Source organism: Hyperolius riggenbachi, chromosome 3 (assembly GCF_040937935.1).
Source record: "Hyperolius riggenbachi isolate aHypRig1 chromosome 3, aHypRig1.pri, whole genome shotgun sequence".
NCBI classification, from domain to species: domain Eukaryota; kingdom Metazoa; phylum Chordata; class Amphibia; order Anura; family Hyperoliidae; genus Hyperolius; species Hyperolius riggenbachi.
The window spans coordinates 89,553,831-89,567,486 of record NC_090648.1 but is presented as its reverse complement, the minus strand read 5'-3'; the positions used below and the strand labels follow the sequence as shown (position 1 = coordinate 89,567,486).

At 44.9% G+C, this 13,656-nt stretch overlaps 1 protein-coding gene across 6 annotated transcripts in view; it reads left to right on the top strand.

The window, feature by feature from the left end:
• The window catches only part of EVI5L (ecotropic viral integration site 5 like), a 93,503-nt gene that overhangs the window by 35,608 nt on the left and 44,239 nt on the right, over nucleotides 1-13,656 (top strand). For all 6 annotated transcript variants that reach the window (XM_068274547.1, XM_068274543.1, XM_068274546.1 and 3 more), the window contains exons 3-4: nucleotides 7,721-7,886; nucleotides 11,796-12,020. In XM_068274547.1, the coding sequence (XP_068130648.1) occupies nucleotides 7,721-7,886; nucleotides 11,796-12,020 (391 nt within the window). The remainder of the gene's footprint in view (nucleotides 1-7,720; nucleotides 7,887-11,795; nucleotides 12,021-13,656) is intronic.

Genomic DNA, 13,656 nt, shown 5'->3' with positions numbered 1-13,656 from the left:
CTGCTCTAGAGGAATATAGAAAGTGGCAAAGGTTTCATTTATTTGTTCTGGGTCAACTAGAATATTGTAATTTCCATCTAAGATAGCAAGAATGGCTGTGGGGGCCCCGGTATCTTTTGATGGCCAAGCTAAGAGTTTACTGTTTTTATTTCCAAATTCAGAGATGCGTTGAGACTGGTGGAGTAAGGCGTTCTTGGTCAGGGACAATAGTGCAAGTCTCCATTGTCTTACCAATTGCTGCCATGCTCTCCAGTTTTCAGGAGTATTAGATTGTATAAATAGATTTTCAGTGTCTTTAGCTTTATTTTCATTAGCTATTTTTAGTCAGACTTTTTTTGGTCCTTTTTGAGCCCCTTATATTGTGGCTGGGATAGTGCACTGGCTTAGGGCTCTACATCAGACACCAGGGAGACCTTGGTTCGAATCTTGGCTCTTCCTGTTTAGTAAGCCTGCACGTGTTCAGTAATTTTTCACATTATAAGATGTACCTATATTTAGAGGACAGAAATCTGGAAAAAATAGTATTCTCAATCTGGTGTGTCCATGATGCAGTGACATCTTGTGGTGTGTCTCCTCCTTCTAACCTAACACTTCTGCTCCAGCAGAGTAGCTGCAGCCATCAACAGGTGTCCCCACCAAGCTGCCTCCCCACCCCGACCATGCTAGCAGCAGTGCCAGGTGTCCCATCCCCATGATGTACCTCGGCCCCGTCCAATCAAGGGGATCCCTCACTGCAGCCGCCTCCCCATTACTGCTAGGTTTCCCCACTGTCCAAACTGAGTGATGAACTGCAGAGTGCACGGTACCACCATCCAAGCTAAGTGATCCCCATGGGAACTGCAGAGTACACAGCCCCACTGTCCAAGCTAAGTGATCCCTGTTGGAACTGCGTAGTACACAGCCCCAGGTCCAAGCTAAGTAATCACTGTGAGAACTGCAGAGTGCACAGCTGATGCCCTTAACTCTCTAGCCGACACTCTTAGAGTCCTCTGTCTTGTGTTTTCTGGCTTGTATTGTTGCTGGTGCCCTCTCTCCATGACTTGGTGCATGTGCATTGCCAGGTCATGGAGAGAGGGGGCCAGTGGCAAACCAAAGCCAAGAGAAGGCTCAAGACAGAGGACTCAGAGTGTGCCGGCTGGAGAGAGATTTCACTCTGCAATTCACAAGGGAATCGCTTAGCTTGGACAGAGGGGCTGTGCACTCTGCAGTTCCCACGGGGATCACATAGCTTGGACAGAGGGGCCGTGCACTCTGCAGTTACCACAGGGATCACATAGCTTGGACGGAGGGGCTGTGCACTCTGCAGTTCCCATGGGGCTCACATAGCTTGAACGGAGTGGCTGTGCACTCTGCAGTTCCCACAGGGATCACATAGCTTGGACGGAGGGGCTGTGCACTCTGCAGTTCCCACGGGGCTCACATAGCTTGAACGGAGTGGCTGTGCACTCTGCAGTTCCCACAGGGATCACATAGCTTGGACGGAGGGGCTGTGCACTCTGCAGTTCCCACGGGGATCACAGAGCTTGGACGGAGTGGCTGTGCACTCTGCAGTTCCCATGGGGATCACATAGCTTGGACGGAGGGGATGTGCACTCTGCAGTTCCCACGGGGATCACGTTAGTTTGGACGGAGGGCCTGTGACCCTGTGCCGGGTTGGAGCACTTGATGCAGCATCGGCCTGAGTGTATCATTTGTACCATAAGACGCACAGATTACAGGCTTTGAAAATGTACACCTATGATGGCATAGGGAGTGGACTTTGTCCTGTAAATCTCCTGTGGGATTGGAGCATAAAGGCTAGTCTTTGATTCTGACATACTTCTGTGAGACTTTAAAGGCCCATGACCCTATCACTAGGTCACTGGTTGACCTTCCTTGGATTGTTTTTGGTAGGTATTAGCCATTACATGTCAGAAATGCCCTGGGAGACCTGCTGTATTAGAGATGCTTTGACAGCTGTCTTAAAGGATACCCCAACTGAAATGTGACATAATGAGATAGACATGTGTATGTACAGTGCCTAGCACACAGATAACTATGCTGTGTTCCTTTTTTTCTTTCTCTGCCTGAAAGAGTTAAATATCAGGTATGTGAGTGGCTGACTCAGTCCTGACTCAGACAGGAAGTGACTACAGTGTGACCCTCACTGATAAGAAATTCCAACTATAAAACACTTTCCTAGCAGAAAATGGCTTCTGAGAGCAAGAAAGAGGTAAAAAAGGGGAATTTCTTATCAGTGAGGGTCACACTGTAGTCACTTCCTGTCTGAGTCAGGACTGAGTCAGCCACTCACATACCTGATATTTAACTCTTTCAGGCAGAGAAAGAAAAAAAGGAACACAGCATAGTTATCTGTGTGCTAGGCACTGTACATACACATGTTTATCTCATTATGTCACATTTCAGTTGGGGTATCCTTTAATAACAATTTTGCCCATATGAAAGCTACTCTGATCCTTACACTAGCCTATATTCTTTCTTTTTTTTCTGCTTTTATCACATTCTGTCTTCATTTGCTGTTTAATATACCCCACCTATATAGGTGCCATTGTAACAAGATAAATCAATTTGAGTAACTTTACCCACCACAGGTTTTAATGTTGAGGCTGATTTGTTGACCGCCAGAGCAATATTTCTCCAGTCATCCTCCAGGACAGCCATACGCTGAGATATTCCAGGCCTGCCCACAGGAAAGACTGCCACAAAATTAAAAAGGTCAACTCCACCCCTGGTTCCCTCAGTTTTTCTTCCAGATAGCATGTCCATAGAGTGCCCTTGGGCTGCGTTGGCCTAGGAGTAGGTCCTTTTTTTTTTTTTTTTTTTTTTTTTTTTTTAATCTTTATTTTTGAGGATATACCTGTTCATGCTGGATTCATATACCTCTGTATATTGTCCGTTCCTCTCCTCATCCTTAAAGTATACCCAAGGCAAACCTTGGATACGCAAACAGATACTTGCCTAAGTAGAAAGCCTCTGGATCCTATAGTGGTTCCCACTCCTTCTTCTGGTCCCTTGTAGCTGAGTGTGGATCCCCAGATGATTACCAACAAGGGCTGTTGGTAATCACACTGGGGCTGTGCTTCTCTTCTGTGTGAATTTGGCCACGCCTATGCAGTTAGCCTGAGCCGTACAAGCAGCTCCTTCCTGCTGTGCAGGCCTGGCCATGCTCAGCACTTGTGCCAGGAAAGGAGTTGTGGCCCTGATGTTAAGGAGGGTCCTGGGCAGAGGACTGGAGGACAATGTGAGAAGCCTCTGAAGGATCTAAAGGCTTCCCTCTCCTTGGGTAAATATTTGCTTTGAGACATTTTTATTACGCCGCTGGTTCTCTTTAAGAGTTGCCTACTCTTGCCTGAAAATGTCTTTCTCCCAAAATTTCTGGGTTCCAGGGGGATCGAGGAGAGGAGTGGACAGAGGTACAGTGGCTTGAAAAAGTATTCGGCCCCCTTGAAGTTTTTCACATTTGTTACATTACTGCCACAGACATGAATCAATTTTATTGGAATTCCCCGTGAAAGACTAATACAGAGTGGTGTAGACGTGAGAAGAGGAACGAAAATCATACATGATTCCAAACATTTTTTACAAATCAATAACTGCATAGTGGGGTGTGCGTAATTATTCAGCCCCCTGAGTCAATACTTTGTAGAACCACCTTTTGCTGCAATTATAGCTGCCAGTCTTTTAGGGTATGTCTCTACCAGCTTTGCACATCTAGAGACTAAAACCCTTGCCCATTCTTCTTTGCAAAACAGCTCCAGCTCAGTCAGATTAGTTGGACAGCGTTTGTGAGCAGCAGTTTTCAGATCTTGCCACAGATTCTCGATTGGATTTAGATCTGGACCTTGACTGGGCTATGCTAACACATGGATAGTTGGGAGCGCGTCGCTGTGTAGCGTCCAGTGCCGAAAATGGCAGCGCTCATATCAGCTCTCAGGCTGCTCCTCCAGTCCCACTCTTTTTCTGTTCCCGCTATCAGTGTATGTCTTGCTATGCTATGTTTGTATTACGTTAATTGTACGTGTATGCTGTAATGCTCTGTTTGTATTATGTTAACTGTACGTGTATGCTGTAATGCTCTGTTTTTGCTGTGATTTTGCTTTTGTTTATACGTATGTACCATGCTTAATTGTATACGACGCTCTGCTTAAATGTACGCACAAACTGTAATGTTGTCCTATGTATGCTTGTCCCACGTCTACGTATGTACCATGCTTAACCGTGCTATTTTCTTGTTCTTCACCAACGACCCTGTATGCGCCAAAACCAATTCCGGGTACAATCCACCGTTGTACTTGGCGAAATAAATTCTGATTCTGATATGTTTTGTTTTAAACCATTCCATTGTTGCCCTGGCTTTATGCTTAGGGTCGTTGTCCTGCTGGAAGGTGAACCTCTGCCCCAGTCTCAAGCATTTTGCAGACTCCAAGAGGTTTTCTTCCAAGATTGCCCTGTATTTGGCTTCATCCATCTTCCCATCAACTCTGACCAGCTTCCCTGTCCCTGCTGAAGAGAAGCACCCCCAAAGCATGATGCTGCCACCACCATATTTGACAGTGGGGATGGTGTGTTCAGATCCTATGGACAGATTCCCCCACCTGAGCTGTAGATTTCTGCAGCTCGTCCAGTCACCATGGGCCTCTTGACTGCATTTCTGATCAGCGCTCTCCTTGTTCGGCCTGTGAGTTTAGGTGGACGGCCTTGTCTTGGTAGGTTTACAGTTGTGCCATACTCCTTCCATTTCTGAATGATTGCTTGAACAGTGCTCTGTGGGATGTTCAAGGCTTTGGAAATCTTTTTGCAGCCTAAGCCTGCTTTAAATTTCTCAATAACTTTATCCCTGACCTGTCTGGTGTGTTCTTTGGACTTCATGGTGTTGTTGCTCCCAATATTCTCTTAGACAACCTCTGAGACCGTCACAGAGCAGCTGTATTTGTATTGACATTAGATTACGCACAGGTGCACTCTATTTAGTCATTAGCACTCATCAGGGAATGTCTATGGGCAACTGACTGCACTCAGACCAAAGGTGGCTGAATAATTACGCACACTCAACTTTGCAGTTATTGATTTGCAAAAAAATGTTTGGAATCATGTATGATTTTCGTTCCACTTCTCACATGTACACCACTTTGTATTGGTCTTTCACGTTGAATTCCAATAAAATTGTTTCATGTTTGTGGCAGTAATGTGACAAAATGTGGAAAACTTCAAGGGGGCCGAATACTTTTGCAAGCCACTGTATGTGCTTGCCTTGGGATGCATTGCTTCTGGTCAGTTATATACTATCCATAGTGCAATTTCAGTTTTACATTTCTTCTGTACACTGATTGGCAGGCAGAGCTAGGCTGGGAAATTCACTTCTGCCTTCTTTATAGAGATTAGAGTAGAAGAGCCCACTTAAGACATTATCTTCCTCACGCCAGCAGTTCATTGCTTGTTTCTTGGTGCCTTTTTATTACTTTGGAAAGGTTCTTCTTATAGAGATAAAGTGAACAGCTTAAAGCCAATAACAGATTGCTCCCCGGTGTGTAATTCATCTTCTACCTCTTTTCTGCTTCATTTGGTTAACAGCATGTACATTGCCAAGTGATGGGTTTGGCTGCTCACTGTTCATTTGTATAGCCTGGGAGTGGAAAGGTGCATTGAAGCGACTGACACTTCGTAAAGCATTGGCTTTGCATTATTTCTATGCTGTGTGCCCATTCATATGACTTCCCTGGATTATCCGCCAGCCCAGGGGGGGACTGACAGCTACAAGGAAGGCAGAGCTGAAGCCACCACTGACAGATGTCAGTGTGTATTAAGAGCAGGAAATCTGTCTATGCAATACAGTGGTCTCCTCAGAATTTTGTTTCAGCCGGGTGGCAGGAAAATGTGGCCGAGTGGAGCACGACTGAAGCAGATCATCTTGGCGCTTGCACAGAGGTGCGTAGTGCCAGTTGATGGCGGTGCTATAGTTGCAATGCTATAGTCCGTGCCCTGCCTAAGTATAATTCGGGGGTTGCTACCACTAGGGATGGGCTTTCGAGTCCCGACTGACTCGAATTTGGAATTCTAATTAAGTCTAATGGCCTCAGGTGTGACTACGGGATGTGGGGGTTAACTTACCCAGAAGTCTTCGGGACGTCTGCATTCCATTATACCTCATAGGTGTACTGAAAGCTGTATTCCACCACTCACTACCGCGCTTCCTCCATCCGGCTTGAAAGAGGAAGTGCGGTAGTAAGAAACGCAACGCGGCTTTCATTACGTCTATGACGCGTAATGAAACAGCGACGTCCCGGAGGCTTCTGGGTAAGTTAACCATCCCGCAGTCACACCTTAGAATTTCGAATTCGAGACTCGAAAGCCCATGGCTGCTACCACATGGAGGGGAAATAGTATATTTAATGCCGCAGGGTGATTCAGCGGCCGCAGGGTGAGCTGTCATTCAGCTCACCCCTTGCCCAACTGACCAGGTGGCGTACCAATACGTACACATGGAACATGGATATGTAGGGCTGGCACTTCCATAAGGGCAATCTGGGCAATTGTCAAAAGTCCCAGAGTCACCTGACCGGGGACGCACAGAAATCACACAGTACACACAAACACGCAGAAACTAAAAACTATACACATAAACTACGCACATTCCACAGTAAGCTTTTCAAAAACATAGGAAAAGCTTAACGGCACTGCATCATGAAGGAGGCGGGGCTAGCTAGGACTGCAGTGAGAGGCACATGCTAGCAGCTCCCTCATCATGTGTCAGCAGAGAGTGTGAGGAAGATTGTCCGCTGTACCAGTGTGTATCCCTGTGTGCTTTCTAGAGGATGTTTCCTGAATTACATCATTCAGATTTGCAGCAGTGTCAGGCGGTTCAGGTAGGAGGGGCATGAGGAGCAGACCGAGGAAGCCAGCCGGACGCTCAGCAAATTAGCTGGGCGAGTGCCCGGCTGATAGGGCTTGGGAAGAACACTGCAATAGTTAGTATTTTCAGAAGGCTAGCAGAAGCAACCTTAATGCTATCCTCATGACCATTTTCTTGTTGCTGTAGGCAATAAGCCGTTCTACTAACCACTTCCCTACCCTGGTCCTTTTCACAGTTCAGCTCAGCTCTTATTACTTTGGCAATAACTATCAATATTTTTCACAACTAAATGATCTATGTATTGTTCTTCTTTTTTAGGACAAATTTGGCTTTTTGTGGCTATTTGTTTTTAGTAATTACCTTATTTTCTTTGCATTTTAAAAGGCAAAGAAGGAAAAAAGTGGAAAAAAATACACAATTCATCCACTTTCATACATTGTAGCTTTAATGTAAACAGTTCTATTGTACATTAAGCCCGCACATTTTATTTTTCTATCCCTCCTGTTTATTTAACAGGATTTCATGTTTAACAATTAAGTAATTTATACAATCCGCTACTGTCTGCTCCTGGAATGTGTATTTTACACTTGTTTACTAATTAACTCTTGCTATTGAATTCCCTGGGAGGAGGAGAGGGGTTTGCTGTCATTCCTTTACAACTCTGTAGTGGTGGTAATCAGGTTAGAGATAAACAGTGTTATCTAAGATTTTTACGGAGTAGAGTGCAGAGACTTATTTTCACGTCAAAGGGACAGGAAGTGGTTAAAGATTGTAATGCTTGATCATTGCTGTATAAAGATAGGAATGCTGAGAATTGGCACATCTGTTTAATGCCCTCTAACTATCTGGTTATTCCATTGTGCATCTCAGGCTACTGGAAGCTGACTCCAAGTCCCTACGAAGTGTTTCCGGATCCGGTAGGACCAGCGTCACCTCCCCGGGGCCACCACCATTGGACCAGGACAGCTGGGAGTTATGGGGACGCATTGTCACGCACTGGGAGGAATGGACCAGGAGGAAGGAGAAGCTGCTAAAGGTCAGTGAGGGGAGGAGCTAGACTGGAGTGCAAGACTGTGTCAATCTGATCAGGGCTGACCTACCTCCTGTGGAGGGAAGAGGGAGGCTTTGTGTTATGTCAGTGATTTCTACGATACAGCGGTACCGCTAGTTATATAACTGGCTAGTTTAGAACTATAATCAACAACCACTGCCCAAATATAGAGCATCATGATGATTGCACACAATGTAACGTAATGAGCTTTAAACCTCATTTACTTCCAAGCTAATGAATTCATTTGTTAGTACCAGGTAACTTAAGGCTTATTCACACATCCAACAAATTTGCCCGATTGTCATCTGATTTTGATCTGTTGGGCGACAATCTGGCATGTGTAGGCGTTGAAAAAAACTAGATGAGCGATTGATAACAGGTTTGCCCCATCCATCCGCTGGATCAACTCAAACAACTGTTGAGCTGTTATCATGCAGTTGGCCAAGTGAGTACAAGTCTTCTCAGAGACTTTTGCTTGTTTTGAATGCGGCCATGTCACGCTGTCCGTCTTTCGCTTGAAGGCGCTGTATGCAAATGAGTTGGTTGTTTAGTTGGGTGATACATGGAAAATAAAGGTCAGGTACACGGTTTGCCGTTGGGTTGGTTATGTCGTGGAGTTGGACGTGCCTAAGATCCTTTAGGGCCCATTCAGATCAGAAATGCGGATGGCCATGCGTGCGGAACGCGTGCGGACCGCAACGCGTACGAACGCATGGCCATCCGCGTTTGTGTGCGTTGCGTGGCTGATCCCATCACTGAAAAGTGAATGGGACAGCCACGCGTTTTTGCAAAATCTGCGTGCAGCATGCGTTCCCGGACCGCACAGGTCCGGAACGCATGCAGTGTGAACATCAGACATTGCACTCTATGCAATGTCTGATGTCGTGCGTTTTGGCCACCTGCACGCGTTTCCAAAACGCGGCTGGAAACGCGTGCAGTGTGAACGGGCCCTAAGTCAAAATTGTTTTCATAACATCAGTCTGAAAGTTTTTACTAGTGTGTATTTACATAACGGTGACATGCTCTGTAGCGCTTTACAGAGTACATAGTCTTGTCACTGAATGTCCACCCCTGAGCTCACAATGTAACCCCTGCTATGATCATAAGCTATGCACACACATTCAATGAAAGCTGCCAGTCAGGATTGAGCTCTGCAGTGCATGACCGGTTAACTGCCAGGAGCCCATTCTGGAGTAGTAATGTCTGTAAGGTTGATGACAATAGTGTGCTAGAATAATACTCACCAGGTTGGCTTGCTATATTCAGGAACCACTATCTACTCATGTGGTAAAGTACCATCCCCACTCGGCCTTGTGAGGTCCTTGACGGTCGCAGCGTCCGAAAGAATACTTTTTGAAGAACCTAAAATATGACAGACCCTTTAGTAGGGGTTACTACCTATACAATCTAGGATAAAGGAGGCGCCCAACTAAATAATCGCTAAGGTATAAGATTAGGCTGCACTGCGTAATATGTTGGCGCTTTATAAATACAATAAATAAATTAGACTTCCTTGAAAGGAGACTAAACGAGATATTTTTCAACTTTATTTCACACAAAGACAATGCATTTCACTGCTTAAAGCCGCCTCCACAAGTCATTAGAGTGCCTTAACCACTTGACCACTGAGGGGTTTTTAACCCTTTAGGACCAGAGCAATTTTCACCTGTTTGCGCTCCTCCCATTCTTTCGCCAAAACCACTACTAATCACCACTAAATGATCTATATCTTGTTTTCTTTTGCCACCAATTAGGCTTTCTTCGGGAGGTACATTATGCTAAGAATTTATTGTATCCTAAACACATTTTAAGTGGAATAATAAAAAAAATTGAAAAAAATCATTATTTCTCAGTTTTTGGCCATTATAGTGTTAAAATAAAACGCTCTACTGTGAATAAAACCACACATTTTATTTGCCCACTTGTCTCGGTTATTGCAACGTTTAAAAAAATTTCCCTAGTAGAATGTATGGCACCAATATTTTATTTGGAAATAAAGGTACATTTTTTTCAGTTTTGCGTCCATCACTAATTACAAGCCTGTAAATTAAAAATTAACAGTAATATACCCTCTTGACATAAATATTAAATAAAGTTCAGTCCCTAAGGTAACTACTTATGTATTTTTTTTTTTAATGTAATTTTTTTTGTTTTCTTTTTCCTATACAAAAAAAATTGGGTACTATGGGAGGGAAATGGTTAATTATAAAAGTCAGTGTTGGGATTTTTACAAAATAAAAATGTAATTTATTATTTGGCCACAAGATGTCCTCAGTCATTTCCGATTCACATACGTAAGCATGTGAATCGGAAGCAATGAGTGGCACTGTAACAACAGGAAGATACAATGATTGCAGGTGTCTCCTAGACTCTGGCGTTCATTGAATCAGGGACTTATGTTACATACACACATGAGATAAAAGTCTTTGGAAAAGGCAAGATCACAGACCAATTTTACCCCATTCCATGTAGTATGAGAGCCATACTCTGCACAGTCTATTCTATGGAGCTGCACTCCCCATCAGATAAAATCTTTGCAAGATGCTGCACACAAAGATGCCCGTATACACTCCAAAGATCATTATCTGCAAAAGATCTGTTCCTGCAAAAGATCCATTCCTGCAAAATGCATTCATAGTCTATGAGATCTGCAGATCCTCATACACACCTTGTTTAACAGACTTCATCTGCATATCTGGCAATCATCTGCAGATCTGAAAATCTATCCTGGTGAATCTGATCTGCAGATGATTGCCTGTAAAACAAGGTGTGTATGAGGATCTGCAGATATCATAGACTATGAATGCCTTTTGCTGGAACAGATCTTTTGCAGATGCTGATCTGTTGCATGTGTACAGCATGTTTGTGTGCAGCATCTTGCAAAGATTTTATCTGATGGGGAGTGCAGCTCCATAGAATAGACTGTGTAGAGTATGGCTCTCATACTACATGGAAGGGGGTAAAATTGGTCTGTGATCTTGCCTTTTCCAAAGACTTTTATCTCAAGTGTGTATGCAGCATTAGATTAATGAATAGGAACTGTGTTCCCATTCATTCATCTCTCCACTAACAGGCGATGACAGGAGCACGCTGTAGACTTATATTTGCAGCTCCGGTACTTCAAGTGAAGTTTTGTTCACAAGGTGCAGTAAGTAGTTCAGTGTTTATGGAGCCAAGGGCGCCCTTGGCTTTGTAAGTACTGGATTTAGGCACTCTATTGACCTTTTGGAAGCGCCCTCCCCCCCCCCTCCCTCACCTCGGGCTCTGCGCTCCCCTCCAGCTTCAATAACTATATGTGTGCAGCGGCGGGCAGCAGCAGACAAACATACCATCCGTGCGTTCCAGCTCGCATGCTTCTCTCTCTAGCCTCTGACGCAACTTCCTATATAAGCGCTCAGAATTTCTGCAGGGGGGCCTGGTGGGTCTTAGTTACGCCCATGACCGCAACATAGGAGAAAAGTGATTGATAGTAAATTGTACTCTGGGAGAAATGTACATGTTATAAGTATGTATTTTAAAGGACAACTGTAGCAAGAGGGCTAAGGAGGCTGCCATATTCATTTCAATACCAGTTGCCTGGCTATCCTGCTGATCCTCTGCCTCTAAAACTTTTAGCCATAGACCCTGAACAAGCATGCAGCAGATCCGGTGTTTCTGACCGTGTCAGATCTGCAAGATTAGCTGCATGTTTGTTTCTGGTGTTATTCAGGCACTACTACAGCCAAATAGATCAGCAGGACTGCCAGGCAACTGGTATTGTTTAAAAGAAAATAAATATGCCAGCCTCTACTTCTCACTTAAGTTGGCCTTTAAATGTTAGTTTTTTGGGGGCTAGTGCTCCTTTAATCTAAATAAAACTGCTGTGTTCTTCCTTTATGTATGTTTGCATTGCAGGAGCTGATCCGCAAGGGTATCCCCCATCACTTCCGAGCCATGGTGTGGCAGATGTTGTGCAATGCTACGGATATGCCAGTGAAGAAGCAATATGCAGACCTCCTGAGAATGTCCTCGCCCTGTGAGAAGCTCATCCGCAGGGACATTGCTCGCACCTATCCGGAACATGACTTTTTCAGGGGACAGGACAGCCTTGGGCAGGAAGGACTTTTCAACGTCATGAAGGTAATGGCACGAACATAGGACAATAAAAGCAAAGACCTAGGTGGAGCCTTGACGTCAAATGCTGCCGGAGTCTGCTATTCCACAACTGTGCATATAGATACCCAACAAGACCCCAGCACTGTAGCAATAACCTTAGTCTGAGCCTAAGAGGTTCACGAAAATGATATAGTGGAGAATTGGGGCCAGATGGACAGGAACATGGCATTTAGGAGGCGGGAAATTAGGCATCATGAAGGGGGGTGGGGGGGGTGGCCTCTGAGTTTTGATGGGTGTTAGGGGATGCTTTAGTTGGGTAATGAATGGATACATTTTGGGGGTTCTTGGAGAAAATGGTGATTGGTAATCTCCCTTGTGTCTGTCTGGTTTGGTTAGCAGTTTTATGGACTTAACATTTGCATTGGGTTTGACACTATTGGTCAATAGAGGCTCTGAGTTTTTATTTTCTTAAGAAATCTGCCAGGCATGTGTAGGACATATTATGATGGTAATCATTAAAGTCTCTAATATGGGTTGGAGTTCCTGAGTGTTTTTGTGTTTGCAATACATGCTTTAAACATGGACTACAATATCTGATTCCACTTTATTTCTATATGGTGGTGGTCCCGTTGTGCACTGGGTGGCTGCCGGATGATCTGAGTGAGAAGTCTCAGACTAAGGTTATTTCTACAGCACTGAGGTCTTGTTGGATATGTAATGGCATTAGTATGACGTTTACTGTATAGATACCTAAAGCTAGCCATACATCAGGCGACTTGGCGGCCGATCGACCATCCGATTTGATTATTATAATCGAATAAGATAAAAATTGGTGCCACCAGGTGCATGCCCAACCGACAATGCGACCAATTTCAGGACAAAATTGGTCGCATCAGTCGATCGCACATGCGGCAAGATGTCAGGCCGACATGCTTGACTGGGTGTGCAGCAGTAACCGCGTGCAATTTCAGGTCGGACGTGACGAAACCCCTGGCACTGCCCCCCTTAATATTAAAAGCTCCCCCCCTGTGCCCAGTGTAAGTTATACATAACCTGTCCGCGGCCTCAACTTGTGCTCTGCTGGCTCCAGGCTTTCTCCATCCTCCATACACGTGCGCCCCACGTGGTTGCCTTGTAAGGGTGTGCGTATGACGTCAGGCGTCATACACGTGACCATGTTACTAGGCAACCGCGTGGTGTATGAATAACAGAGTGCGCCTGGAGCCAGCGGGTGCCAAGCAGGGGCCACGGACACGTAACGAATAACTTGCACTGGGCACCAGCGGGACATTTAACATTAGGAGGATAGCGGGGGAGGGGGGGTAGGAGGCCGATTCCTGATCAATTTTAGCATGAAATTGATTTTAGCATGAAATTGAAATTTGTCTCTGGGTCGAATCTGCTCATCATCGCTAGATGTATGGCCACCTTTATTTGCTTCCTTTATGCCCCAGCAGTGACTTGGTTATCTGTGGTAATCTATTCATTGGCAGATGGTTCACCCGCCCTCAATATGCAGAGCTGAAGGAATGCATACAAAACCTGGCATGTAACCTACACCGTGGGTGGATTGTTATAATATTGCCAAATCAAACATCGTTGAGGAGACTAGTGCTGTTTGAGCTCTCTATTATCTTATGTAAACATGCCTAGCACTGAG